This window comes from Zootoca vivipara, chromosome 7 (assembly GCF_963506605.1).
Source record: "Zootoca vivipara chromosome 7, rZooViv1.1, whole genome shotgun sequence".
Classification (NCBI taxonomy): Eukaryota; Metazoa; Chordata; class Lepidosauria; order Squamata; family Lacertidae; genus Zootoca; species Zootoca vivipara.
This window is the reverse complement of record NC_083282.1, coordinates 81,841,210-81,866,418: the sequence shown is the minus strand read 5'-3', so window position 1 is coordinate 81,866,418 and position 25,209 is coordinate 81,841,210. Positions and strand designations below refer to the sequence as shown.

Sequence of the window (25,209 nt, the reverse complement as noted above, 5' to 3'; positions counted from 1 at the left end):
TGTTTGCACATCACCTTCTCCTCAGGCAAGGAAGAGATGAGACACTTGATCTTCCATTTCCGATTAACCACGGCTTGTTGTGTCTCCCATACCAAACTATGGTTAATATTCACTATGGTTATCTTGAGATTAGTTGACTTCAAACCATGGTGTAGGAATTTGGCTTGTTTCAACAAATCATAGTTAAGACACAGTTTAGAGTTTGGAAATAATGCTAAATTTCTGTTAATCAAAAAAAGGAAACAAAAGCTTCCAGTCTCCTCCTTGTGACTGTGCCAGAGGACTCATGCACCAGTGTATGAGTCTGGGCTAGACTTGTTCCTGTCACAATAAACCATTGTTTACTGTGACATCCGAAGGCAACCATAAAGAAAGAGTGGGAACTTGAATTTGTTTATTTTCCTAGTTCTTCCCTGGCTCATTTTCCTACATGGCAAGCCATTACTAACAGAATTGCTTTGAGAGTAAGGCAAAACTGGAGGGGGGAAGGGTGCTTGAAAAATCCCTTTACAGCAGTGTTGGAAGAAAAGAAAATTCTATTTTTTTAATTAGCAGGGTATTTCCTCTTCCTCTATTGTTATTACTTTTAAGAAAAACAGAATAAAGATGAAGCCTCTTAAGTATGAGAGTAGACGTGGTTGTGCTATAATCTATATCATTAGCACAGTCATGCATATTAAGACGGGGTGGGGGTGGGAAATCTCATCTATACAATGCACCAGTAAGTCCCACTAGATTATCCACTGGCTTGGCTTGGGTACATCCTGAAATAAATGGAAACAAGCCTATTCCTTCTGCCAGACGGCAACCGCAGTGTCTAGCTTGATACACTAATAAAAAGCAAGCTTTTTCTGTTCAGCTAATTTAAAATATTGTACTACAGTATGATCAAAGTCTGCTCCTCTCTCTCTCTGCACAAAAGAAAGCAGCACGCAGCAATTTGAAGAGGGACAGAAGTTCCTTCTTAATCTTTTCATGATGCTTGGTTTTCCTTATGGCCAGCATTTCTCACTCTGAATGTGAATGCCTGTTCCTCAAGCAAGATTTGAATGTCTTCCTTTTATGTAAATCAACAAAAAGAAGTTAGAACCTCATCCTTCTTGTTCCATCCTTCATCACTGACCTACTTCAAAATATTAACTAATTGAATTCCTTGGTGGTTCATACACGTTTTAATTGATCGACCATGCAATCCTTTACATGTCTGCTCAGGGGGGGGGGGGAAGGATCCATTGAGTGTGTGCAGGACTGCAGCCTAAATTTTCATCCTTTGGGGGTGGGGGAGTGCAAGGAGCATATACCTGTTTGATGATTTATGCACCTGTGTGTGAGAAGGGAAAATGGCGCCTCAGTGACTATACCTGCCATCTGCAGAATGCCTGTTGAAGATAACTAGCCTTTAAGGTAGCTTCACCTAGGAGAACTATGTCATAGGTCGAAAAAATAAAATGCAAAGGACCCCTGACAATTAAGTCCAGTCAGAAACGACTCTGGGTTTGTGGCGCTCATCTCGCTTTACAGGCTGAGGGAGCCGGCGTTTGTCCGCAGACAGTTTTTCCGGGTCATGTAGCCAGCATGACTAAGCCGCTTCTGGCAAAACCAGAGCAGCGCACAGAAACGCTGTTTGCCTTCCCGCCAGAGCGGTACCTATTTATGTACTTGCACTTTCTGGTGTGCTTTCAAACTGCTACGTTGGCAGGAGCTGGGACCAAGCTACGGGAGCTCACTCCGTCGCGGGGATTTGAACCGCCAACCTTCTGATTGCCAGCAATCCCAAGAGGCCCAGTGGTTTAGACCACAGCGCTACCCACGTCCCTTATCATAGGCCAGGGGTCAGCAAACTTTTTCAGCAGGGGGCCGGTCCACTGTCCCTCAGACCTTGTGGGAGGCCAGACTATATTTTTTGGGGGGGGGGGAAGAGAATGACTTCCTATGCCCCACAAATAACCCAGAGATGCATTTTAAATAAAAGGACACATTCTACTCATGTAAAAACACGCTGGTTCCCGGACCGTCCGCAGGCTGGGTTTAGAAGGTGATTGGGCCACATCCGGCCCCTGGGCCTTAGTTTGGGGACCCCTGTCATAGGCCATAAGTTTTCTTCTTGTCATTGGTCTACTTCTGTGTAAATCCTGCAATGAAAAGTGTACCTGAAGTGCAATTTTCCCTCAAATGATCTTGGTTAGTGTGAAGCTTTTGGAACACACATCTTTTTAGCATCAGTTTCATCCTTCAGTTTAAAAACAATTTGCAAGTTTGAATTCTAGAGGGAAGGCATGGCTTGTAGTCATCCTGCTTCTGGTTTTGGAGACTCTGACTGCGGTTGCTAAAAATGGAACCTGGAACCCTCTGCACGTAAGGCACTAAGCTCTACCACTGAGCCATGGACCCATTTGGAAAGAGAGGAAGTCAGACCCAGAGAGAAGGTGGAGTCAGGCTACCTTGGGAGTGCTCTCTTGCAGACTTTCCTTGCCACAAAGGTACGCTGCCCAGAGCACACCCTCCATAAAGATGGCACCAGGATATGGGGAGAGGAGGTAGCGCAGGCTGAAGATTTTTACGAGCTTAAAATCAGCACCTTGGGATCCAGGAGGGCAAACTGGTTTGGTTTCAGCTACGACTCGTCAAGCAAACAATGCTGCATTTGAAGGCTCCTCCTGCAATCCCCCACAAATCAGGTCACCAATTTGCACTGCACTCATCAGGCACTAAAACAGGTGAACCAAATCACATGGCTTTGGAAAATTACAATTTGGTTTCCATTTTAAGGAAAAGTGAATAGCTTCCTTTCGGTCTGATCTGCTGAACCAGCACTGAGAACTAGATAGAACCAAACTTCTGTACTCCAAACTCTTACTCTTGTTTTGGGCAAATAGGTCCAGATTCCTCAGCCCTTTTTTTTTCCTGAGTAGGATGTGTAATAGGAAGACGTATCCACCCAGCAGGAGCCAGATCTCTGTATTTTCATGAGATATAGTGTTCCTGCTGTGCCCTCTTAATGGAAGCTGGTCAGGCCAAAGCAGTAACTCAGAGAGAGTTGCGACAGAAAACAGAAGACAATTCCTGATGCGTCCTCGCAGCAGGAACAATTCAATGATCCGAGCACTTTCAATGCCAAGGAATTGGCTTCTGCCAGGTTAACAGCTAGCTAGAAGGGGGGGGGGAGAGGAGGGACAGATAACCCTCCAGAGGAACTGAAGGCAATCTGGTGCTTCGCTTGCTGCGGGAACAGAATTGATGTAACTAGGCCTTTTCCTCCCCTTGCAGACATTTCTCTGTATCTTCCCCTTCCCCATCTTTACTGGGATTGCAGCCCCACTCCCCCAGTCCTTGGCCCAGACATGTAATTCCCGAAGCCTACCTCTCTAACCACCGAGATACAACGCAGACAAAGAGAGACGGATCCGGACATCTCAACCCAAAGCTACCCCACCTCCCACCTGGACTGATGCAAACACTTCCCCGTGTCTAGGGTTGCCATATTTCAAAAAGTAAAAACCAGGACACCCCAAACATTGTTGAGATTTTCAAACAGCTGATAGAAGTGGCTCCCTTGCCCTTGGACCAATCCTTCCGGGGTCCCAAAGTGATGTACAAAATATAATAAAAGCAGTTAAAAGGAGCACAAAGAACCAAAGATGGGTTTTTAAGGACAAGACAAAGTGGATGCCCATAGCAGAGAGAGCTATTCATCCAACTGGGAAAGTTTGTCAGAACAAAAATATGTTCCATAAAGTATGGATTGTGGGCACCTGACACCTCTCATCAGAAATATGATTCCAGGGAGTAGGGACAGCCACAGTGAAAGCCCTGCTCTGGGTTGCCATAGAGTAGGAAAGTTAGAGGAGACCCAGTGCCTTACTGGGGATGTAAGAAATAAGGCAGTCTCTCAGGTAAGCAGACCCCAAGTGGTGCAGGGCCTTATAGGCATAGCTGTCATGTTTTCCCTTTTCTCGGGAGGAAGCCTACTCAGCATAAGGGAATTTCCCTTTTAAAAAGGGAAAGCTTGACAGCTATGCTTCTAGGTCAGTTGGTGGTAGTTTGACCCCCACAAGTGCATTGCATGGAACTGTGGTTACGCTCTCCACATTAGAAATTGCTGGGATGGGCATAGAAACAAAACATCCACCATAGGCTTCAATTCACACAGGGCCGGCCCAACCATTGGGCAGAGGGAGACAAGTGCCTCAAGCGGCAGAAGCTGAGTGGCAGCTGTAGCACCACCTCCCTGGCTGTTGGAGGGCAGAAGCCAGGAATGCCCTGCACCCCCTAAACTAGCCAGCAGCCCCTCCCCTCATGTGGTGCAGAGGTTTTTGCCATCCTGTTGCTGGCGTTAAAGGTGGCTCTCAGTTACCTTCTGAACGTGGGAGGGAGGTACCTCCTTGTCGTCTGCCTCAAGCAGCAAAGTGCCTTGGGCCAGCTCTGAATTTATACGCTGAAGTGATTAGACAGAGCATTTTTTTAAATATATATTTATTTTTTAAAGGAAGCTTTCAGGCTCCTTCTTTGCCTTGGCACATCGTTATCCGTGAGGACGGAGGTAGGGGAAGAGAGCAGTCATGGCAATAGAGACGGTTCCTTATATAATTGAAACCATTAGCTGTACTGGCACTCAGCTTCACATGTCTGTTCCATTAGTTCGATGCACTATAAAGAACTGTGTATTCAATTACGATGTCCATTTTCGGTATTCTGTTGCCCATCCCCCATAAGAAGCAAAAACACTCTTCCTTTCTTCCCCCCCCCCCCCCGGCAACCCACTTCCAGTTAAACACCATTCAATACTTTCTATCCAGAATATTTTTATTATATGGATTATCCTATACAACGGCTTTTGGGTAACAGGAAGACATTTACAAGTGAAGTGGGATGTAGGTTTTTTTTATGACTTCCATTCTTCTTCCCCCCCCCTCTCTCTCTCTCTCTCACACACACACACACACTCCTTTTGAATGGATACCAAGTACACAAAGTTATTGCTTTGTCAATACACACCTCAGATCGGATACAAAAATCTACAGTGGCAAGAATTGAGGGTTTTCATTTTTATTTTTTTTGTAAAAAGTCACTTTTAAATACCCAGCATAAACAGACCTGTATAGCAGTGTATTTGAGCTTACCCATTACCTTTTTGGAGGGAGGAAAGGAGGCGGATTTAAAATTTTGAACCCCATTTATAAAAAAAAGTATTAAAATGTTCACCATTATTTACAAGACCCATTAAATTACACATAAATAAATATATACATTCCAACACACTGTTTTCCCTTATACACATAAAAACCTCCCTGGATATATTTATATATATATTTATATATATTCATATATATATATAAACTTTTTGGCCTATATAGGCAAAAAAAATTTTTTTTTATGTGCCTATTCTTTCAAGTTTTTTTCCTATTTTAAAAACACGAGACCTGATGACATATATAAAGCTGCAGTATCCTGGCATTAAAAAAAATGGAAGCAAGTTTTCTTTTGCATTCTTTTTTAGCTTGAACTAGTTTTTCCTTGTGTAAGAACTGCTACAGTTCGCTTTACTGCAGGGATGAGAAGCCTGTGACGTCTCCCAGGCACTGTTGGACTCATCCCCAGCCATGCCAGCCGAGGACGATGGGAACTGTAGTCCAACAAGATCTGAGCAGCTGAAGGTTCCCCTTCCCCACTTTCGTGCTTGCTGCCCTGTTCATTTGAGTCCAGCAAACGCCTAGTCGGCATTAGAATAACTTCCAGGATTTGTGCCTAGAAGTCTGAATCACTCTCAAAAAGCCCCCAAGAGGTTGCAAGGTGATGCAAGGTGTTCAAATGACCATCAGACAATTTATTTCACTTTATACCAAGTTCAACTTCCCTTTGGATAAAAATTCCATTGCATTTACAGCCCTGGGGGTGCCTTGTCGAGGCTTCAGATACCCTGTGGTTAATACTGAGTGACGTTGTTGGTGGTTTCCAAAGATTTCCAGAACCAGGGAAATCTTACTTATAACCTTGTTGATGGCCCCCATTTTCTCTTCTTATTCTCTGGCACAGCCATGAGAGGGAGACTGGAAGGATTTTCCTTCTGTTTAATATTAACCTTAGTTTCTTGTGACATCTCAGAATGATAAACAATGATGTGTGTGTAAACATGTGATTTATTGAAGCAACCCGGGTCGGTGTGGGGCTTATAGTCCTGGATTATTATCAAACCATAGCTTGCACGCAATCTTGATGCCTTTCAGACATTTGGGATCACAACTCCCATAATCTCTGACCATGGGCTGATGGAAGCTGCCAGTCCAAAACAGAGAGCATCAACTGGGGCAGATTGATTTACACTAGTGATGGTTTGTCGTTTTTTAACATACAGATAAACTATACTTGGTGTCAAGCAGTAAGCAAATGCTTCCTATCTCATCCTTGCAACTGCAAAGAGCAAAGTTCCAGGGCTTCAGGTAACATTAAAAACCATGGTTTAGTGTCCCATCTGAATGCTGCTATCAGGATGTACGCAATGAAAAAGAGCATCTTACTCAAAGTTTTGAGAAATAGCACTAAACAGACTTCCATACAAGAAAAAAAATAGCACCACTTTTTACTGTTTAAAAGTTTTTTTTTCCTTTAAAAAATGAAATTAAAAGCTTGTACTCAGGTTTATCTTCGGTTCCCTGGTCCCACAATGAATGGATAACAGCAGCTTTAAAGAAAGGAGAGAAAGAGAGACACATGTATCTCACGGAGGAGCCTGAAAAGGATGCTTAAAAAATGAAAAACACGCCCCGAAGCAAGTTGTAACAGATTATCTACATGCCCTCTAGGCAAGACGATCTTAAAAGTCTGTGTGCGAGAAACAGTATACAAAAGTCTGGCTTCTTCCTCTTTCTCCCACTCTCTCTCACTCACTTCCGGTGCTTGTCCATTTTCTCAATGCTTTTATTGGTTTCCACAGGGCTCTGGTCGCCGGCGTTCATGTACGTTTTGTCTGCTATTTTTAGCGCTTCGTTCAGGTAGTTCTGGACAGACGTCATGGCAGCACAGATAGCAGCGCTCCCGAAGCCGTGGGTGATTAGGCTGAAGTGAGTCAAGCAGCCCTGGATGCCAGGGTCTAAGATGGGGCTCGGCCTCGCATTGCCAAGAGGGGTGCGGTCCTGAGTGAGGAGTTCAGTGAATTCTTTGCAGATCTGCCTGCAAGAGACAACACATTGAATTAACTTTCAACAAAACCATTGGCCGCCACAGTTAAAAAGGGAGCACGGCCTGCCAAATCAGAAAGTCAAGAGTGATATTACAGCGGGCAGGTGGGTGTGTCTCTAATTACTTCCCCTAGTATACTATAAAACAGAAAGATATTTTAAGGTCAGCTACCTTAGTGTTTCTCAAACTTGGGTCTCCAGCTGTTGTTGGACTACAATTCCCATCATCTCTGCTTGCTGGAGATGATGGGAGTTGTAGTCCAACAACAGCTGGAGACCCCCGCCCCCAAGCGTGAAGAACACTGAGCTAACTGAAAAAATTGAAGAACACAGCTGCCATTTCCTATGTCACACAAGTCAGCTGTTTGCACAACTCAGATCAGTGTGTTTGTTATCCTCAGAGCAGCCCTCCAAGGTAGGCTAAACAAAAGCAGTTATCTTATACTGAATCAGACTGTTCTTCCATGTAGCAAAGCTCGGAAGCTGGTAGGGCAAAGGAGGTGGTAAAAGAGACCGCAGGAGCGAAGGGAGGCCGATTTTTTTTTCCAGCCACCCCTTCGGCGCACTAAGAGCACCACCAAGGAAGAGAGCAAAGCAACCACAGTAGAGTGCAAGTGTGGGCGGAGCCTTTTGGAGGAGGGGCCTATGGAACAGGTGTTTCTGACATCACCAACGCACTTGCCATTGGCACCTTCAAGACCACCTCAAGAGGGCAGTGGGGTTGCCCCAGTGGGGAAGCCAGTATTCATTTTATTATTCCTAGAGAAGGCTACAGTTTCACACATTGGCCCTCAGAATTTTAAGAGGGAGAGGAAACCTCTTTGCCTCCTATAAGACTACTTTGTGGTTTTTTTTATAAAAAAATGCTTATTTTGCACCGTGTTATCAATTTGAAACTGTTCATGGCTAAACACTCTTAAGCACACCATGAGAGTTTCATCAAGGTCCTTGAGGGCCTTTGAATCGCTCATCCCCGCCGCAAATCTGACACCAGTTGATGCGGGTCCTGAGAGGGCCTTTAGAGCACCATCTGCTCAAAGTTTGCAATATGAGCTTCACTTATCCAGGGATGTGGGTGTGCTCTCTCGACCCCTGTGCCCACCATGGCTTTTAAGATGTGGCAGAGAGGGTCTGACTGGGCAGGTCCAGAGAGTAGTTGATGCCTCATTTAGGAAGAAGATGCCCATTGTACTGAAGGACATCTTCCTCAACAGGACACCAAGTTTCTATGCAACTACTGCCCTATCACACACACACATAAAAGCACCCTTTCTTGCAAGGGGTTTGAGATCCACGGGGATCCGTCTTGTTTCCCACGTTTAGTCAGCGTGCATTTGAAATCACTAGGAGGTGTCCTCTGAGGATTTGGAGTTCGATGCCCTGCAGGTGACACCCAACTGTATCGCTCCATGCCATCTGAATCAGAAGAAGATGTGCAAGTCCTGGACCAGTGCCTGTAGGCAGTGATGGGCTGGATGCAAGTCAACAAACCAAAGCTGAATCATGATTAGATGGAGCTGCTGTGGGTAAGTGGTTCATGGGTACAGAATTTCGTGAGATGGCCTGTCCTGGATAGGGCAACACTCCCCAAAGGAGCAGCTGCCTAGATTAGAGGAGTACTCCTAAGCTACCCGTGAACTGCCCTGCAGATGAAGAGTGGTATACAAATTTATAATTTACCTGAAAGCACAGGTGGCTTAGGAAAGGGCCTCAGCTCAAGGGCAGAGTGTATTTAAAAAGGCCCCAGGTAAAACCCTCTGCTTCTCCAGAAAGGTCTTGGGGAAACTGTTCTAGCAAACAATAATAAACTAATGGTCTGACTTGGTATATAAGAAGCTGCTATGTCCCCATGACGAACGCTTCCTGGGCTGGGACAGTCAAGCATCAGTGAACCAACCTCTTAGCTGGGCTACTGCAATGCACTGTGTGTGGCTGCTCTTGAATACAGTCCACAGGCTGCAGCTAGTGCAGAATGCTGCTACCAGGATGTTACTTGGGCAGCAGGAAAAGACTGTATTACACCAATCCTTATAACTTGGCACAAGCACACACATAGCCACCAGGCTCAATTCTGGTGGGTGGTACTAGTGTACCATGCCCTGAGTACTGGAAGGAAAACCTTCCCTTCCATATGATCTTCTGCCTAGACCTGCTTTAAAGTTTCCAGGCTGTAAGTGGAAATGTGCTGCTAGATGCCCCTAAAATGCTTTTGGATGTTTCACATCTTAAAACCCCCACAGGGATCACTGTATTATGAGGATTTGATGAATCTGTGCTCCAAAAGGCACGTGGTGCCTTTTGATCTTGCAAGCATTCGCCTAGACATATTAAAGCTAAAAGGTCCTTATTTTCTCCTATTGACATTTTAAGCACCATTTAAAAATAAAACGCGTTTTCATCCAGCCCCAAATGCAGAAACATACGTAATGCTCTACTTTGGAAAGCTCTCATCCTGAAACAATAGCCTACGTGTGATGCATTCTGGAGCCTTCAGATTTCTTCTTAAAATCCTTTCTCCATTCAAAGAGAATTTCACCACTGGATTCAGTAAAACTCGGGCTGCACTCCAAACCTCAAAATGCTCTAAGCAGACGCCATGGTACCCAAACCAGATTTTGGCACAAATCACCATAAAACTCTATTGTATCAGGAACTAGCTATGCAACCCTGAGGTCCACCCAACATTTTTTTAAAAAACACAAAATAGCTACAACCTCCTAGAGGAGTCCACTATTCCATTAAAACACACACACATAAATTTAGGACAAAACAAACGTGGGGAACCAAAAAGTGAAAGGTTGCTTTAAGAATACTCAAATTAAAAAATATTTCGTAGATTTAGACATCAGAGGAAATTCACCTCAAACACTTTCTTTTAGTTACAGGTAGGTAGCCGTGTTGGTCTGGATCGAAGTAAAATAAAAAAAATTCCTTCAGTAGCACCTTAAAGACCAACTAAGTTTTTATTTTGGTATGAGCTTTCGTGTGCATGCACACGAAAGCTCATACCAAAATAAAAACTTAGTTGGTCTTTAAGGTGCTACTGAAGGAATTTTTTTTATTTTACTTTCTTTTAGTACCCTTCAATCTGAGAGTGTCATCCCCAAAATGGAAGTCTTTTAAAGAACTATTGTCTTGAGCTGAACGGTGATTTTGCATGGATGAGAAACACACCCATTCACAAGGCAAGTCCCACCAATTTTCCAACATTCTCCACCAAAGCCCTCCTACCACCACCAACCAAGCCACATCCCACACTGTCCTGAAAAGGTCTTCCCAAACCTTGAGGAGCAGTTTGTTGTTGGACTGGAGAGGGTGGGTGATCAGCAAAAACCAGGGACCCCGATTCAACACAGAAGCACCTTTGGATGCTGTGCATGACTTTAATTAATTTGAACTAAAGCATTCACTTTTGTGAGTATGAACCCAGCTTTGCTGAACTTCGGAAGGAGCACAGCAAACAGAGAGTCAGAGCCTTGCCCAGTCTTAATGAGTAAATTGCCTACAAGCAAGGATGAGGAACCTGCTGTTTGACTACAACTCCCATCATCACTAGCTACTGGCCATGCTGGCTGAGGCTGATGGGAGCTGGAGTCCAAGAACATCTGGAGCACCACAAGAGGGTCAACAGAGATCAACCAACAGCAGCTCTTCAGCATTTCGTAATGAGTCTTTTTCTACCCTCCCTGGAGCTGCCAGGAAGTAAACAGCCCTCCCCACCCAAGGAACTTTGTATGTCAAAAAGCGTAAGAATTCAGACAATTTGCTCTACTACTATTAAAATCACCCCAATATTCTGTAGCATTGCTTAAAACAGTATCAGGCAAACATATACATTCAACATCTTCAGAAACCTAAGCTTGCGTTAATTTTTTTTAAAAAATGCACTGATGCAGGAGGGACCCATCTGTGGACACTGGGCAGAGGGCCCTTGAACTTGGAACCAGCCCTTGTAGGAGCCTATAGGCTGCGGACAGGGAAACTTTCAGGTAATTGTTCAACTCACATCAGCTCCAACCAGCATGACCCATGAGCAAGGATATGGGGCTTGTAGTCCAGCAATACCAGGAAGCCTTGCCTAAAAGCAAGCCTCAACATCTGCCACCATCCCCTAAATCAGGCAGAGGCAAACTCCGGCCCTCCAGATGTTTGGGACTACAATTCCCATCACCCCTGACCACTGGTCCTGTTAGCTAGGGATGATGGGAATTGTAGTCCCAAACACCTGGAGTTTGCCTTTGCCTGCCCTAAATCTTTTAACATGCAGATCAAGATCACAGTCTTCCTTTACGTAGAACTAAGGGTTACGATACAAATGCTAAAATACAAATTGGTCATCCAGGATGCTCTTGTTCAAAAAGAGAATACCTACTTTGCAGCCAGCAGCATGTTCTTCCTGTTAGCCATCTCATTACGCCCCAGATGCGGCCGAGTTAAGTATTCGGCCACAGCCTTGGAAGGAAATTCAGTTTCACAGACATAGCCAAAATCCCGGGCAAGATGTACAGCTTCGCCTGGAAAAGATGAAAAAAGAACCACAAAAATAAAGCTGTGATCCTCTTCTTATTCATTTTATTAATTACCCACCCTTCACCCCAAGGTCCCAGGGAGAGTTACATTAGATATTAAATTAATATCTAATATTAGTTTAATACCTCCCCTCCAAAAATGCAGTTTGCAGCACAAATTTTACATCATACACCGTTTTCATGATATGCCCTACTTAAGACCATAAAGTCCAAGTTAATTTTCCAGCAGACTCATAATACAAAGTGCCACTTGATTTCAAAATCTGCCTAGAAGAAACAGCACCTGAGCAATTCTGCCTTGATATCCAAAGGCTGCAATAGGGGTTTCTTTGCTCTTAGCCTAAGCCAGTGACTGACAAAATTCTGTCACAGGATAACCCTCAAAGGTGGCCTGTCAGGGGCTGTGTGCGGACAGGGGACCAACCAGTGGCCAGAGTCAAATATGGGTGGGGTGTCCTCCATTTCTCCTTGCTGCCCAAGTAAAATTAGGCCAAGGCCTCACAAACCTCACCCCCTTTTTCTAGTCTATTGGTTTATTCTAGGGTGTGGATCAGCCAGTCTAGGGATGGGAAATTTTTTCACCATCGAGGACCAGCATCTCTGGGGTGAAATGAGTAATATGTCGGGAGCTGCAGGCTGGCACAGCCAGGCCCAAGAGTGTACAGGGTGTGTGGGTGTGTGTGTGGGTGTGGGTGTGTGTGTGCGTGCGTGCACACACACATGCACCAACTTATACACACACACACACACACACACACACACACACACACACACACACGATGCAGAAGAGGAAGTGATTTTCAGCGGGGAACAAGAGAGGGCCCACAGCATCTTGAAGCAATCTACAATTTGGACTACAGTTCCCATCAGTCTCAGATCCCTGATGGGAGATTCTGTCCCAAACATCTGGAAGGCACCAGCCTTGGTTGCAGGCTGACCTAATGAGGGTTTCAGCAGAAGCACTGTCCCCATATAAATATATGGAAATAAGGTGGCATGAGTCCTCAGATACCATACCCTCTAACACAACGTGGCCCAAATCCAGAACAACATCGTCCAGGTCCAAAATCCTGCACATGTCACATGAGCCACGAGATAACAGGCTTGGAAAAAGCATTTTCTTCAGATACAACACCAAACAAACACACACACACACACACACACACACACACACACACACACACATTTGGGGGTGCCTTGCAAGATCACAGACCCCGCCCCACAAAAAAACACTTTTCAGGGGGCAGATCTTTGCCCGAAACCACGCAAGAGACCAAGGTGTCCCAAATGGCTGCCATGCTCTCGTGGGGGGGGGGGGAGAGAGATGGCCTGGGTTTTCCATGGCAGTTGACTAGTATGGCATATGTGTTAGGCTAATGGTGGGTCCAGACTCCAAAAAGGGTGGAGACTTATTGAGCTACTCTATTGATCAAACAAAGCTCTCTTGAAAACAAGTTTCAGCAAGAAACCCTTTTTGGACATTTGTCTATACAGAAACATCCTCTTCAGACTGGAGCAGTTGGGATTTTGTTTAGGATCGAGGCAGATAGTTTCTTGCATCATCCCACGTCCCCGCCCCACCCCCACCCCAATAATTAGCCAAATTCTACCTTCTCATCCTGTAATTGGCCTCTGTTCCCAGACTGTTTTTGGGAGATGTCAAAAGAGATTGCAAAATATTACTTCACAATTAAGCAGCTTGGATGAACACAAAATTCCGAGCAGCTTAGATATTTGTAAAGCCACACAGCGACAGAAGCTACCACGGCAGGCTTACAAGTTCAGCGCATCCCCTCCCATACGGTTGGTGCAGCTTGAACCAAAAAGACACTCATCCAAAACTTGAGGACAACTCCCATCAAAACAACTAGCAAAGCAACTATTCATTTTAATGGATCCGGATTCCACCCAGACAATCCAGTTAAACCAAAGATGTGGGATGCAAAGCATATTTCACCCATTTGAATTCAATCGACCCAGCATTCCAGTGATTGAACACATTTGCTCAGAAAATACAGGATGGTTCGCCTATGTTGCAATGAAAGTGATAAACATGCCCCAAGTGATCTCTTGCAAGTGCTGAGTGAACTGTCATAGATTAGCTGCAAGAGGCAGGTGGTGCATCATCTCAGTCATGCTTATTTTCAATGGATGCCATTCATACATTTATTTTCCATTCATCCATTTAATTTCAAATGGGTGTACACCATGCGCTTAAAGACATGGAACTGCAAATTGATCAAATCCAATATTTGGAATCTGTGGCCCTGCAGATGTTGTTGAGACTCAAACCAGCCCAAAACAGAATGGCTATCAGGCATGGATGGTGGGAATTGTAGTACCAGCAAGTTCTCCCTTCCTCCTTCATTAAATCTTTTGCTTTGAACACACATTCTATTTGTAGAAAGCCTAAAAAGAACCCATGGCTGCAATCCCAAAGATTATTTATCCCAAAGAAACCATGGCTTGTAATAAAGCATTGCTCTCACTTAGTAAACCACTGCATGTGCTTGCTTTCTGCTACACTCTCGCCTTAAACTCCACCGGCAAGAAATAATAATAATAATAATAATAATAATAATAATAATAATAATAATAATTCTTTTGGAAACAGTTTTCTCTGATCTGAAGATTATTAGAGGCTGATTGAGCTTTTATTATGGGTGAGCTATTGCTCTTTTAAAACACTGGATTCTACAGGGAACTGTCCACCACTGAACTCTGCTGTCTCGGGGACATTCCTAAACTAGTGATCAGAATGGACATTCTCATTCTGGACTCGCACACACCTACCCCTGAGGTCTTTTAACTCTTATTAGTAATTTTTAAGACACTTTCTTAATTTATGGATTAATTTCAACTAGATCTGTTCTCCATAAAGCTTTGTCTCAAACTCCTTCATCAAAAGTTATGCAGTGGGGCAAGAATTCCCCAAACTGTCTGGCGGGACACACACTAGTATGCCTCTGGAAATGAATTAGTTAAATAATGAGAGGTTCCTAGGATCCCACTGGAGAGGCTACCCAATTCGCTCTCCTGCTTACACCACATCCGCAGCTCTTGCAGAAACGATGGAGCACACTCCCTCTTCCCATCCTAGAAATGCATTTATTTGGCCAACAGTAAAAGTATGGATCGAGACATAATCTGGAGGTTGGGGAGAAGAGACAGGAACAAAGGAGACTATGCACATGTTGAATATCCAGATCTTTTGGGAAGCGCTGCCATAAAATTCCTATGAATAAAAACTGGGGATTGTTGATTACTCAAGCAACAGATCAGCTGCTTGTTCACACACAGATGAGTCACAAGGACGGAGTTACATCAGGTCAGTTTCCAGTTTAGAGTCTGGGCAGTCTCAGATGAACATCAACCCCCACAAACACACACAGTCTACACCCTACATTACATCAATGGCCCCACCCCCAATTTAACACTTGTGAAATTGCACCCCCCCACATTTATCTCTCTCTCTCTCTTTCTCCCTCCTAATGATTTTGGCCCACTGGGCTTCAACGGGGAGGGGGGGGCGCAAGTCTCAACAGCAGCACTGACACACCATGCGGTAGTGGGTAAAGAAAAACCAAAAAATCAAGTTTAAACACTCTTATGGCAGAACCAGATCCAAACCATATATCTAAAGTACACCCAGTGCATATTTATAGAGCACACTCCTGGGAACTGTAATTAGTTAAGAGTACTGGGAATTCTGGCTCAGACAAAGGGGGAAACTTCCCATTCCCAGGATTCTTTGGGGGAAGTCAGGAGTTTTAAAAAGGTGTGCTGGACGTGCTTTAAATGCATGGTGTGGGTCTGCCCTTCGTCCTCCAAATCATTTTGGACCACAGCTCCTATCAGCCCCAGCCAGGTATTGCTGTCCAGAAACAATTGGAGAGAACCAGGTTGGCAAAGGCTGAAGTCCAGATATGCATATTTGGGCTAAAGTCTGAAAATGGAACAACACTGCTTTAGAGGACATGCTCATCCAAGTCACCTCATTTGTCCTTTACCCAGAAAGGCTCTTTAAAAAAAAAAATTAAGACTGACCTTCCACCAACGATGTCAATAAAGTCACATTTGCAGCTTTCCTTCTGCCAGCTGGAAGGTTGAGGCCAATTTTGTCCAGCTTCTCCCTTAGAGACCGGCCACCATTTTTAGATTTGGCTCTGCAAATAGGGGGGGGGAGAGAGAGATGGACAGTGTTTTATTTAGCCGCACACCCCCGAAAGAGGCCACACATTTCAAAGCAATTGAGAAATGCCAAATTACTGACATTCAGCGCAGTTCTATTGTGCTGTGCGGGGGTGGGGGGGTGGGGAGGAATCGTGGGGGGGGGGTCCTGGATGGAAAAACAAGCTTTGACCTACTTTTTAATGCTCCATCACATAAACATCAGAAAGCAAGATCAAAAAGAAAGAAAGCGGTGGGAGGGGGGGGGAGAATACGCTTTGCCTTTGCATTCACACTATCCAAGATCATTACGCTTATGGCAGGCGTAATGAAAACTGAACCTTTTACAAGCATGGAGCATCAAGTTGAGCATTTGTTGCGGCACAAGCATAGATATATTAACCAAGATTGCGATCCCAGCCCTGGCCCTCGAAATCAGGAGTGCCATTTGTGGAGGAGGAATATTGGGGAGGGTGGATCTGAGCTGGATTCACCAGCACACCCCTTTGGTTTTTCAAACCACATGCTTTTGATTATTCCTCAAGGACGCCAATAGCTCTGGTTCTTTTTAGAAAGTAACCACAACAGATGCTCTTAGAACACTCTGTGTGTGTGTGTGTGTGTTTTAACCTATCCAAGAACCTTGCTCAGAAGATCTCTCCTCTCTCTATCCAAGTTAGAATTCTCCAGGGGTGCAGTTAGAGGTCATTTTAGCCTCTAGGCTTCATGATCTTGGGCGACGGGGGGGGGGGGTGTCCAGTCTTTAGATATGTGTTAGTTCAAAATGCAGTAAGCCAGGCATAGGCAAACTCACCCCTCCAGATGTTTTGGGACTACAACTCCCATCATCCCTAGCTAACAGGACCAGTGGTCAGGGATGATGGGAATTGTAGTCTCAAAACATCTGGAGGGGCGAGTTTGCCTATGCCTGCAGTAAGCCAACCCCAACTGCATTGGAGACCCCCTTGCTTGTTCCGCAGAGCAGGAGCCCTGGACATTTTTCCAACAAAGTTCTGCTGCCCCGATGATCCCCCTGGGGTTGCCAGCTTATTGATCTGTCTCTGCAGCTGTGCCTTTAACAGCAGATCAGTGCACAGACATTAGCAGGGAGCATGGCTCACTTTGCTTCAGAAAGCTTCACCTGCCAGGTTTTGCACCTCTGACTTGCTATTAAAGACACAGGGGTGTAGGCATGTATCTATGTGTGTGAGAAGTTTGGCCAGTTGGCATCCTTAACAGCAAGCTGGAAATTGTACCCTTGGGTTGAAAGGTGGGAGAGGAATTGGCAGATTATTAATTTATGTGAACGCCATTTAAACATTGCGGTACACAGGCGGCCGAGTGAGTAAGAAAACCTGAAAATAATGGGTGCAAGATTCTCTTTTTGTAGACCGAGAAGCAACGTGTCATATTAACAGGAAAGAGAGAACTTGTTTCTAGACTTGTTATAGCACTTTTCATTTCTGGAAATGCAAGGGGTGCTAAAGAGAAGGAAGAGCGTGAAGACAGAGCTTGGAAATAAACTGCATTAGGATGCAGCGTTTGGGTTTCATTCTCTCTCCCTGCGCAAAATTGTTGAGACACAGAAATGGTATTTACATGCCGTTTGGCTTAAGAGGCGGCATGAGAAGCTCTAGTCACTGGAATAGTTTTGACGGGGGGGGGGGAGAGGAGAGGAGAGTGGGGTGGAAATCACAGCCTCCTACCTTCGAAGAACCCCTCCCAGCAACGAAGCGTTGAGGCATTCTGGAGGAGAGAGCCTTCTCTGAACCTCTGCTACTGTCACTTTGTATTTAGACGTCGAACTGAGGAGAGAAAGCCGCCCAGGAACAGAGCAGAATACTTCGTTGGGGTTGATCACGACGCCGATAAGTCCATCCTTCTGGCAAGGGAGACCTAATGCATTGTTTTTCGTTAATGAAATAGGACCTAGGAGAACCAAGATATACAGGGAGGGGGGAAGAGGATGGTGTGTGTTTTTCCCCACTTTTGGGTTTTCCTTTAGGGAAGTCTAAATCGCTTAACATTTAATAGATCTATTAGACGTCATAAATCCACTGTATTTTATTAACCCATTAAGACGCATTTCCCAATGGGGCTCTCATGAAGAACAGCTGAAACTTCTAACTGCAAACTATTCAGTAAGAAAGTGAAAAATGTAGAAGACCATCCCCATTTGATGCACCCCTACTAAGAATTATTTAATAATAAAAGAGCAATACATCTATATGCATGCTTAACTGCTTTTCCAGCTTGCAGCAATGCAGCCTATTTTTCTCTGGCAGAAATGCTCAGTTTTACTGTTGCTGTAAAATGCAAGCTTCATTTAACTAAGGAAGTGATGCCTCTTTGTCCCTTCCTTTTTCTGAAACCTGAAATGGCATTGGGTGGCTGCAGGCCCTACTTGGCAGGGGGGGGATCCTCTGTCTGAACAGCTGCTCCATCCAAGCCCAGTTTAACAACAAAGAACCCTAAGGTGGGAGAACATCAACCTTGAATCTGCCCCTCACCTGGATAGCAGACTGAGCAAGCATAAAGGTCACCGTATTTCCCACTATCGTGAGATCATTGCATTTATTTAACTTACAGTAATTATTTTCCATAAATGCAAATTGATATTCTCTTTCTTTAGTTATGCATTTCCTGTTGTTGTTGTTTTTGCGTGGGGGGGGGATTTGTAAGCAGCCACCATAAATGCACTGTTGCATTGCAGGGATTGTAGTAAAGGAAGAAAGTCAGTAGAACTTATGTGTGTGCCTGAGAAAAAGTCATGTTTTGCCAAATCAAACGCTGGTGTCCCCCCTTCCCCCCCTATAATGTATGGACCAGGAAACGGTTTAACCACCAGGCCCAATACTTTTATTTATCAAAAGAGGAAGATTCTCAAGTGGCATGAAGCCGACAGCAAAAGATAAATAAATAAATACTTCTGCCGTGAGCGAATTCCCAGATCGGCACAGTTTAAAGCAAAAAAACATTTCTGCTTTTTCTCAGTCTCATTTTTCCTTTCCAAGTCACCCTGAGGTTTTTCAGGCAAAACTCTCCTTTGATTATTATTTTTAAACAAAGTAGGGGGGAGGAAGGGACAGAGAACAAGATTCAAGGAGTTCATCTACCCTGGTATCCCCCACATCAGTCCCCCCCCCCAAAAAAATGCCACCAATGAAAACTTTTCACTGTGGATAACTCCTAAGCACCCCCTCTGCCCATCCATTTAGATTAGAAGCAATAGGGCAGCAAGGTTAACCCATTCCTCCCTGCTTAGAAAGTCTGAAGGCAATTTCACTTTTCTCCCTCCATGCCTGCCTGTACCTATCCGTGTATTTGCCTGTATCCTTCAATAGTGATCTCTTCCCCCCCCCCCCCGCCACCCAAACACTCCTGCGCGGCCAAACACTCCTGCTTCGCTTCCAAACAAAAAATTCAAAGTATGTGCAATAGCCTTAGATTTTTGCCTTACATGCTCAGGGATAGAAGCTCTTTCATTTCAGAGACTCTTAACCTAATCATGCTGTAATCTGCACAGTGCAAAACCATAACTTGGTAATAATCTCGAGAGGGGAAGCAATCGGTTTCCCATAGAATAGCATGTTGACGCTTAAAAAGCAACAGTTCACCCATGTGAATGTTGCACCAGGAAAATATTTTCCTGATAGGGCAAGTACAGTTATTTGCTGTTCCTGGGGAAATTACAGCTCAGACTAGTTTTTAAAGTTTCCACAAGAAAATTTAATAACCCATTTTATTAGTCCCAAATTCCACATCCTGGATTTTTTTTAACAGCCTTTAAAAGCATCTGTATGTAAACAAATGCACACTCCAGTCAAACCCACAACCTACTTACTTTGGAGTAAATGGGTTATATGGAATACAGCCTCTGGCACACATGCTAGCTCATGCAGAGAACTGGAAAGGGGGGGGGGCTCTACTTTTCGTTTACAGAAACTTCGTTTTTTAAAGAAAGAAAAAAGCCACATGAAAGAAAATCTTTTTTCCAAAACAATCTACCACTATGAAACTAGCCTTTATCGGTTAGAAATTCTTATCTTTTTTAAAAAGAAGACAAGAGGAAAAACCAAAGGAGAATGCAGATTTACTGACCTTTTCTAATGACTGTCTGGTCATGCATTAATAAATGCTGATCTTCCACATGCTGGAGAGAGAATGTGAAATTTTTAGAACACAATTGTGGAATAAAGGAAATACACGCCACCTCCCCCCACGACACGAAATGCACATACACAATGCTATTTTCCTCCAAATGGCTATGAACCCAATCAAAAGCTGCGGGGCTACGGATTAACTTTAAGGCTAAACCCTAAACATATTAATTGCAAGAAGGGCCTTTTATTCCAATAGGATGCCCACCAGAGACCAGCAATCGGGTGTACAGTCTTTTCTTAAGAATGCACACAGATGTGCCAGCCCTACTGAAATCAGTGGCGCTTTCTTTTCATGCAAGTTAGTGTCTGCAGCCCATTTCTGATGCCAACTCAGAATTCAGTCCCATTGAGTATTTAGGACTGCAGCTCCATGCACTTAACTGCACACCAATTTCACCAGGACCTCAGCGCGACTAGTAAGAGATAAATTTCACACCAGGCTTTTCAGGATTGCAGCGGGCACAAGAAATGAAACTGCAGTTCTGCTGCCCTAATTTGGCTTCCGAAATGGGGACCATTATAAAGTTTTGTGGACCGATTACCTTCTCTTCAGTCCGGAGGAAAGAGATGTTGGACAAAGAGGAAGGAGAGCCACGCCATACCGTTAAATTATTATAGGACACTTCACATACATTTAAAGCACATGACTTCCCCCAAAGAATCTTGGGAAGTGTAGTTTGCCCCTCACACTGCTACACATTCCTAGCACCCTCAACAAACCACAACTCCCAGGACTCCGGGGGAAGTCATAGGCTTAAAATGTGCATTGGATCTCCTTTAAATGCATGGAGTGGATCTGTCCAGGGTTTGTTCTGCAAATTAGTAAACGGATCTAGCTTCTTGCTGAGCAAAATGCTGGGCTCCGGTCCCCCCTCCCCCAAGAGCCTATTCTGTATGGTCTATTCATTGTGGTGATAGTCTGCAGATTTTGGAACAAAGTGCAAGGAATGGAACTTTTAAGTGACTGATTTTAATCTATAAGACACTGCAGTGACATCTCTGTGAGCTTTAGGAACACCTGGTCAATAATGCAGAAGTGGGTTCTCTTGCAACAGTTTTGTATAACGACCAAGGATGCAATCCTATGCGTGCTTAGCTGGGAGCAAGTCCCATTGAACTCAATGGATCTTACTTCCAAGCAGGCAGGCACAGGGCTGCTCTGTAAGAGAATGGAGGAGGGACTCTCCAAATCTCTCCTCGCAGTGAACTCGCTAAGCCAGCCACTACTCAGCAATGGAGGGATAATTCTGACCTAACTCAAAAGGCAAATTATTGAAATGGATGTGAAGTGCTTTGAACTAGGGTCAGGAGTAGCTGTGGTCTTCTAGATGCTGTTGGACTACAACTCCCATCATCCATGACCACTGGCCATATTGGCAGGGGCGGTGGGAGTTTGAGTCAATGAACAAGTTCTCAATTCCTCAATTAGAGGACTAAAAACCCTGTTCACATAACCAACCGAGTACATCATCATCATCACTGAAGCACTATGGACCCTGACCATTTATGGAACAAGAGACAGGGCACATGATTCTCCTCCATGCAAGGCTGCTGTTTGCCTCATTGTGGTGTGGAGATGACTGGACTACAGCATGGTCAATGGTCAGAGTTCAGCAAGCTCTGGAGGGCCACAGATTCCCCCAACCCTGAACTGGAAAGGTTCAGATCCCTGTTCAGCCACAATGGTCATGGAGTGATGTTGGGCCAGTCACCATCTCTCAGCCTAACCTACCCCACAGGGCTGTTGTGAGGACAAACGGAGGGATGGGCATGCATACTGCCTTGAGCTCTTTCAAGGAAAGTCAGGTATAAATAAAAATCATAAAGCAGGATCAGCCCTTAAGTTTCCCACATTTGATTTACTGATGCTCACATTCCAGGTTTTTGCTTTTCTGTTGGGCCTGATGGAACTTAGGAAGCTGCCTCAACAGAGTCAGGACATTGGTCCATCTAGCTCAGTATTGTCTACACTGATGGGTAGCAACTCTCTGGGGTTTCTGACGGTATTTTCTCCCAACCCTAATTTGGAGATACTGGGGATTGAACCTGTGGGTGCTCGACCACTCAGCTACAGTCCCTTCCTTTAAAGAAGACTCGCTTTGGCGAGGCAACCAAAGCTTCTCTTCTGAGCTACAGGACATCCAGAACTGTAGGGACACCATTTATCACTTTCGCCAATCAATCTTTACCTGCACCTCTTCCATCTGATGGGCCATTTCATGCAGTCCTAGGTTCTCTGCCAAGCTGGAAGCATCGAGACCGTGGCCGTGAGGCAGGAGCAGCTCAGATCGCCTGTAGGTTTCCCTTCTCACCCCAGCAGAGCCACTTTCCAGAGCCGGGAGATGGGGCACCAAACCAGACCGAGCGTGGTGGGACAAACTGGAGTGGTCTTGGCTGGTCTGGCGGCTGGGCCAACTGGTTTGCTGCTGGCTGGGGGGAGGTGGCGGCGGCTGGTGGAGCGGGTTGATGGAGAAAGGATCGCCCAGGTGAGAGTAAGGGTCACTGGCCTGGGAGTACGGCAGAGGCTGGTACGGGGGCGGGAAGTAAGGGGGCTGGAAATCAGAGGCCCCCGAGTGGGAAAGGGGGGGTGCCGGGCTGTACAAGTGCTGGCTGACGGCCGAGAGGTGGGGCAGTCTGGGGTTCCCATTGCTGCTGCTGTCGTGACGGTCCTGTAGAAAGAAAGATGTTGTATCAGTCCAAGGCATCACAGGGTCTGGACTGGGTGGGGGAAGCAAAGAGGAGGAAGTTGATTTCTGTAAAAGAGGTACCAGCTTGAAAGGAGGATATTTGGAGAGGGAGAAGTTTCTGGTACCCCCACTCAAGGAGCCAACAGCGCATTTGCATCCCAATATCTAAAGGAAAAATCAGGAAGCAAGGTCCACTGTAAATCGACAAGTCTTAGTGGTACATTCTGTCTTTCAGAGCAGGGTAGCATTGCAAGTTAGGCTGCAATGTTACACTTACCTGGCAGTAAGACCCATCAGTGGATCTTTCTCCTGAGTAGACATGCTTAGGGTTGTGCTTCAAAAGCCTTGCAGGCTTCAATTTATTATTATTTACTTGGCACACAAGGATTTTTAGCCATAGTCCTCCAAATGACCCATTTGAAGTAGCAAAGTTACAAGGAAACTCTCTGGATGAGTCTAAAATATCCTCTAGTAAGCAGTCTGAAGACTGCAGTCTGACCCTGAATGAGGTAGGGGGGAATTATATACTGTAGTAGCACCTGATGGACCAAAATTAAATTTTATCTTAGGACTGCAGCCTCACTCACCCACTGAAAGTTTAAATGATCTTATTTTCAGCAAATGCGGTTGGGACCAGTTTGGTTTTTAGGAACCTCCTGCCTCTTTCATAAAAAAAATACTTTTAAGTTAACACACTAATTTAAGTTCAGTTTCAAATCAATGGAGAGATAGGGGAAAGAAGGGGAGGTAGACGCACACTCCAAATCTACAACTTGTTTACTCAGAAGTAAGTGCCACAGACCACATGGAGTCTGTGGTATACTTAGATCAAAGTGCATGTCCTTGAACGAAATACCCATTTATTTCAATGGATCTTACTTCCAGAGAAAATTTGTTTAGTGCTGTAAATTTTGAATTTGCTTTTTTTTTATTTTGCTTAGATTGGGTGGGTGGGGGTAATCAATTTGTTCAATACTGTGGAAAGAAGGAAATTTGCCCCATTTGTTACAAAGAAAGAGGTACTTTCCTTACTACCTAGAAACCCTAGATTTAAAATTTGGTGACTAAAAGTTTGATGTCTATTAGTGGTCCCCTCCTTTAAAATAAACAAATGCTTGCCTTCACATTGTCTTAAAGTACAAATCCACTGTTTTGGGAAATGTCTTACAACACTCCTATGCCCATCACAGAGTTAAATTAAAAAATACCCCCCTCCCGTGACCGTTGAAAAGTTAATATAACTCACTGCCCAGGGCGCCTGTTAAGGAGGGAGAGAGCAGAGTACTGTATTAAAATCTGCCAAAAACAAAACAGCTACCTTTCCGGTACTGATTTCTTTAAAAAGCAAACACATTATCTTGAAACCCCGAATCATTTAGCAAAAAAAAAAAATTATCCTGGACCTCAATGCAGCATTAATCAATGAATGAATGAAATTAAAGTTTTCCACAAAAACACCAAGCAATTTAAAGCATGTCTAAAGCACACTGATAATCCTGGGGTTTTTAAAAGCCGCTTCTCCCTCCACGCTCGTTAAACTAACAGGGGCGGGTTAATCAGAAGAGAATGGAGATCCCGACGGGGACCCTGCGGGAAGGGAAGCGGGGGCGGCAGCGGCTTCTGGAAGGAGCCAGAGACGCTGCGGTGTGACCAATGGAGCAGAGGCGGGAGGGAGACGCTGCCACCTTCAAAGACATCAGAAATAGAATGACATTGGGGAGTGGGGGGGGGGAGAGATTGAAGAATAACCCGACGGTGCCATCATTTATTCATTTTGTTGTTGTTGTTATTTTCATGTCCCTATGCACATTTCTCTGGGCGTTCAACAAAACTTGATCCCAGGGAAATTAATAGGTCAGACTGCCGAGAAATAATGTGTACCCACTCAGAGGTATATTTGCTTTTTCCTCTCTCACCTATCGCAGACACCCAAAACAGACGCGGAGGCCATGTGAAAAACTACGCTTAGCAAGGACTTGCGGTCTAGAGCGCGCGCTCAGGATTTCATAGATATTTTTAAGCCAAAATGCACTTGGGATTAATTTTAGAATTTTAGATTTCCCGAAGCCTTCAGGAAGGAAGCGAACGCGGACCTCATTTCAAGAGGGAGAGAAAGTTGCACACCTCATCTTCCAGATACAGTATTCATCCAGGCAGCCCTGGCATTTCCTTATACCAATAGTAGGGCAAATCCTGGGCATGTCCACTCAGAAGTCAGTCCCGCTTAAATCCACGGGACTGAGCCCCAGATTCAGTGTGTATAGGATTGCAACTCCGGCTGCTCTCCTTTGCACTCTTTACCACTGCACGCAGAGTAGGGCGAGAGGGATTTACTTCCAAGTAAACATGCCAGAGGCTCGCACTGCCCGTTGTCTTTCTACGATTCGCTACCAAGCGAAAAGTGCATTTTAAGAGAGGCGCAGTTCCACGAGGGGATCAGGAGATCAGTTCAAATCCGTGGGATCTCCTTCCCGCAACACAGACT

At 44.8% G+C, this 25,209-nt stretch overlaps 1 protein-coding gene across 3 annotated transcripts in view; it reads right to left on the bottom strand.

The window, feature by feature from the left end:
• Positions 1-4,796: 4,796 nt before the first annotated feature.
• The window catches only part of TFAP2C (transcription factor AP-2 gamma), a 31,921-nt gene continuing 11,508 nt past the window's right edge, over positions 4,797-25,209 (bottom strand). For 2 of the 3 annotated variants that reach the window (XM_060277317.1, XM_060277316.1), the window contains exons 2-8: positions 22,227-22,706; positions 19,976-20,027; positions 17,581-17,803; positions 15,752-15,870; positions 11,548-11,689; positions 6,886-7,167; positions 4,797-6,679 (exon numbers count right to left, since the gene is read on the bottom strand). In XM_060277317.1, coding sequence (XP_060133300.1) covers positions 6,637-6,679; positions 6,886-7,167; positions 11,548-11,689; positions 15,752-15,870; positions 17,581-17,803; positions 19,976-20,027; positions 22,227-22,706 — 1,341 coding nt within the window. In that variant the 3' untranslated portion in view covers positions 4,797-6,636. The remainder of the gene's footprint in view (positions 6,680-6,885; positions 7,168-11,547; positions 11,690-15,751; positions 15,871-17,580; positions 17,804-19,975; positions 20,028-22,226; positions 22,707-25,209) is intronic. The other variant, XM_060277318.1, reaches the window with a different exon arrangement.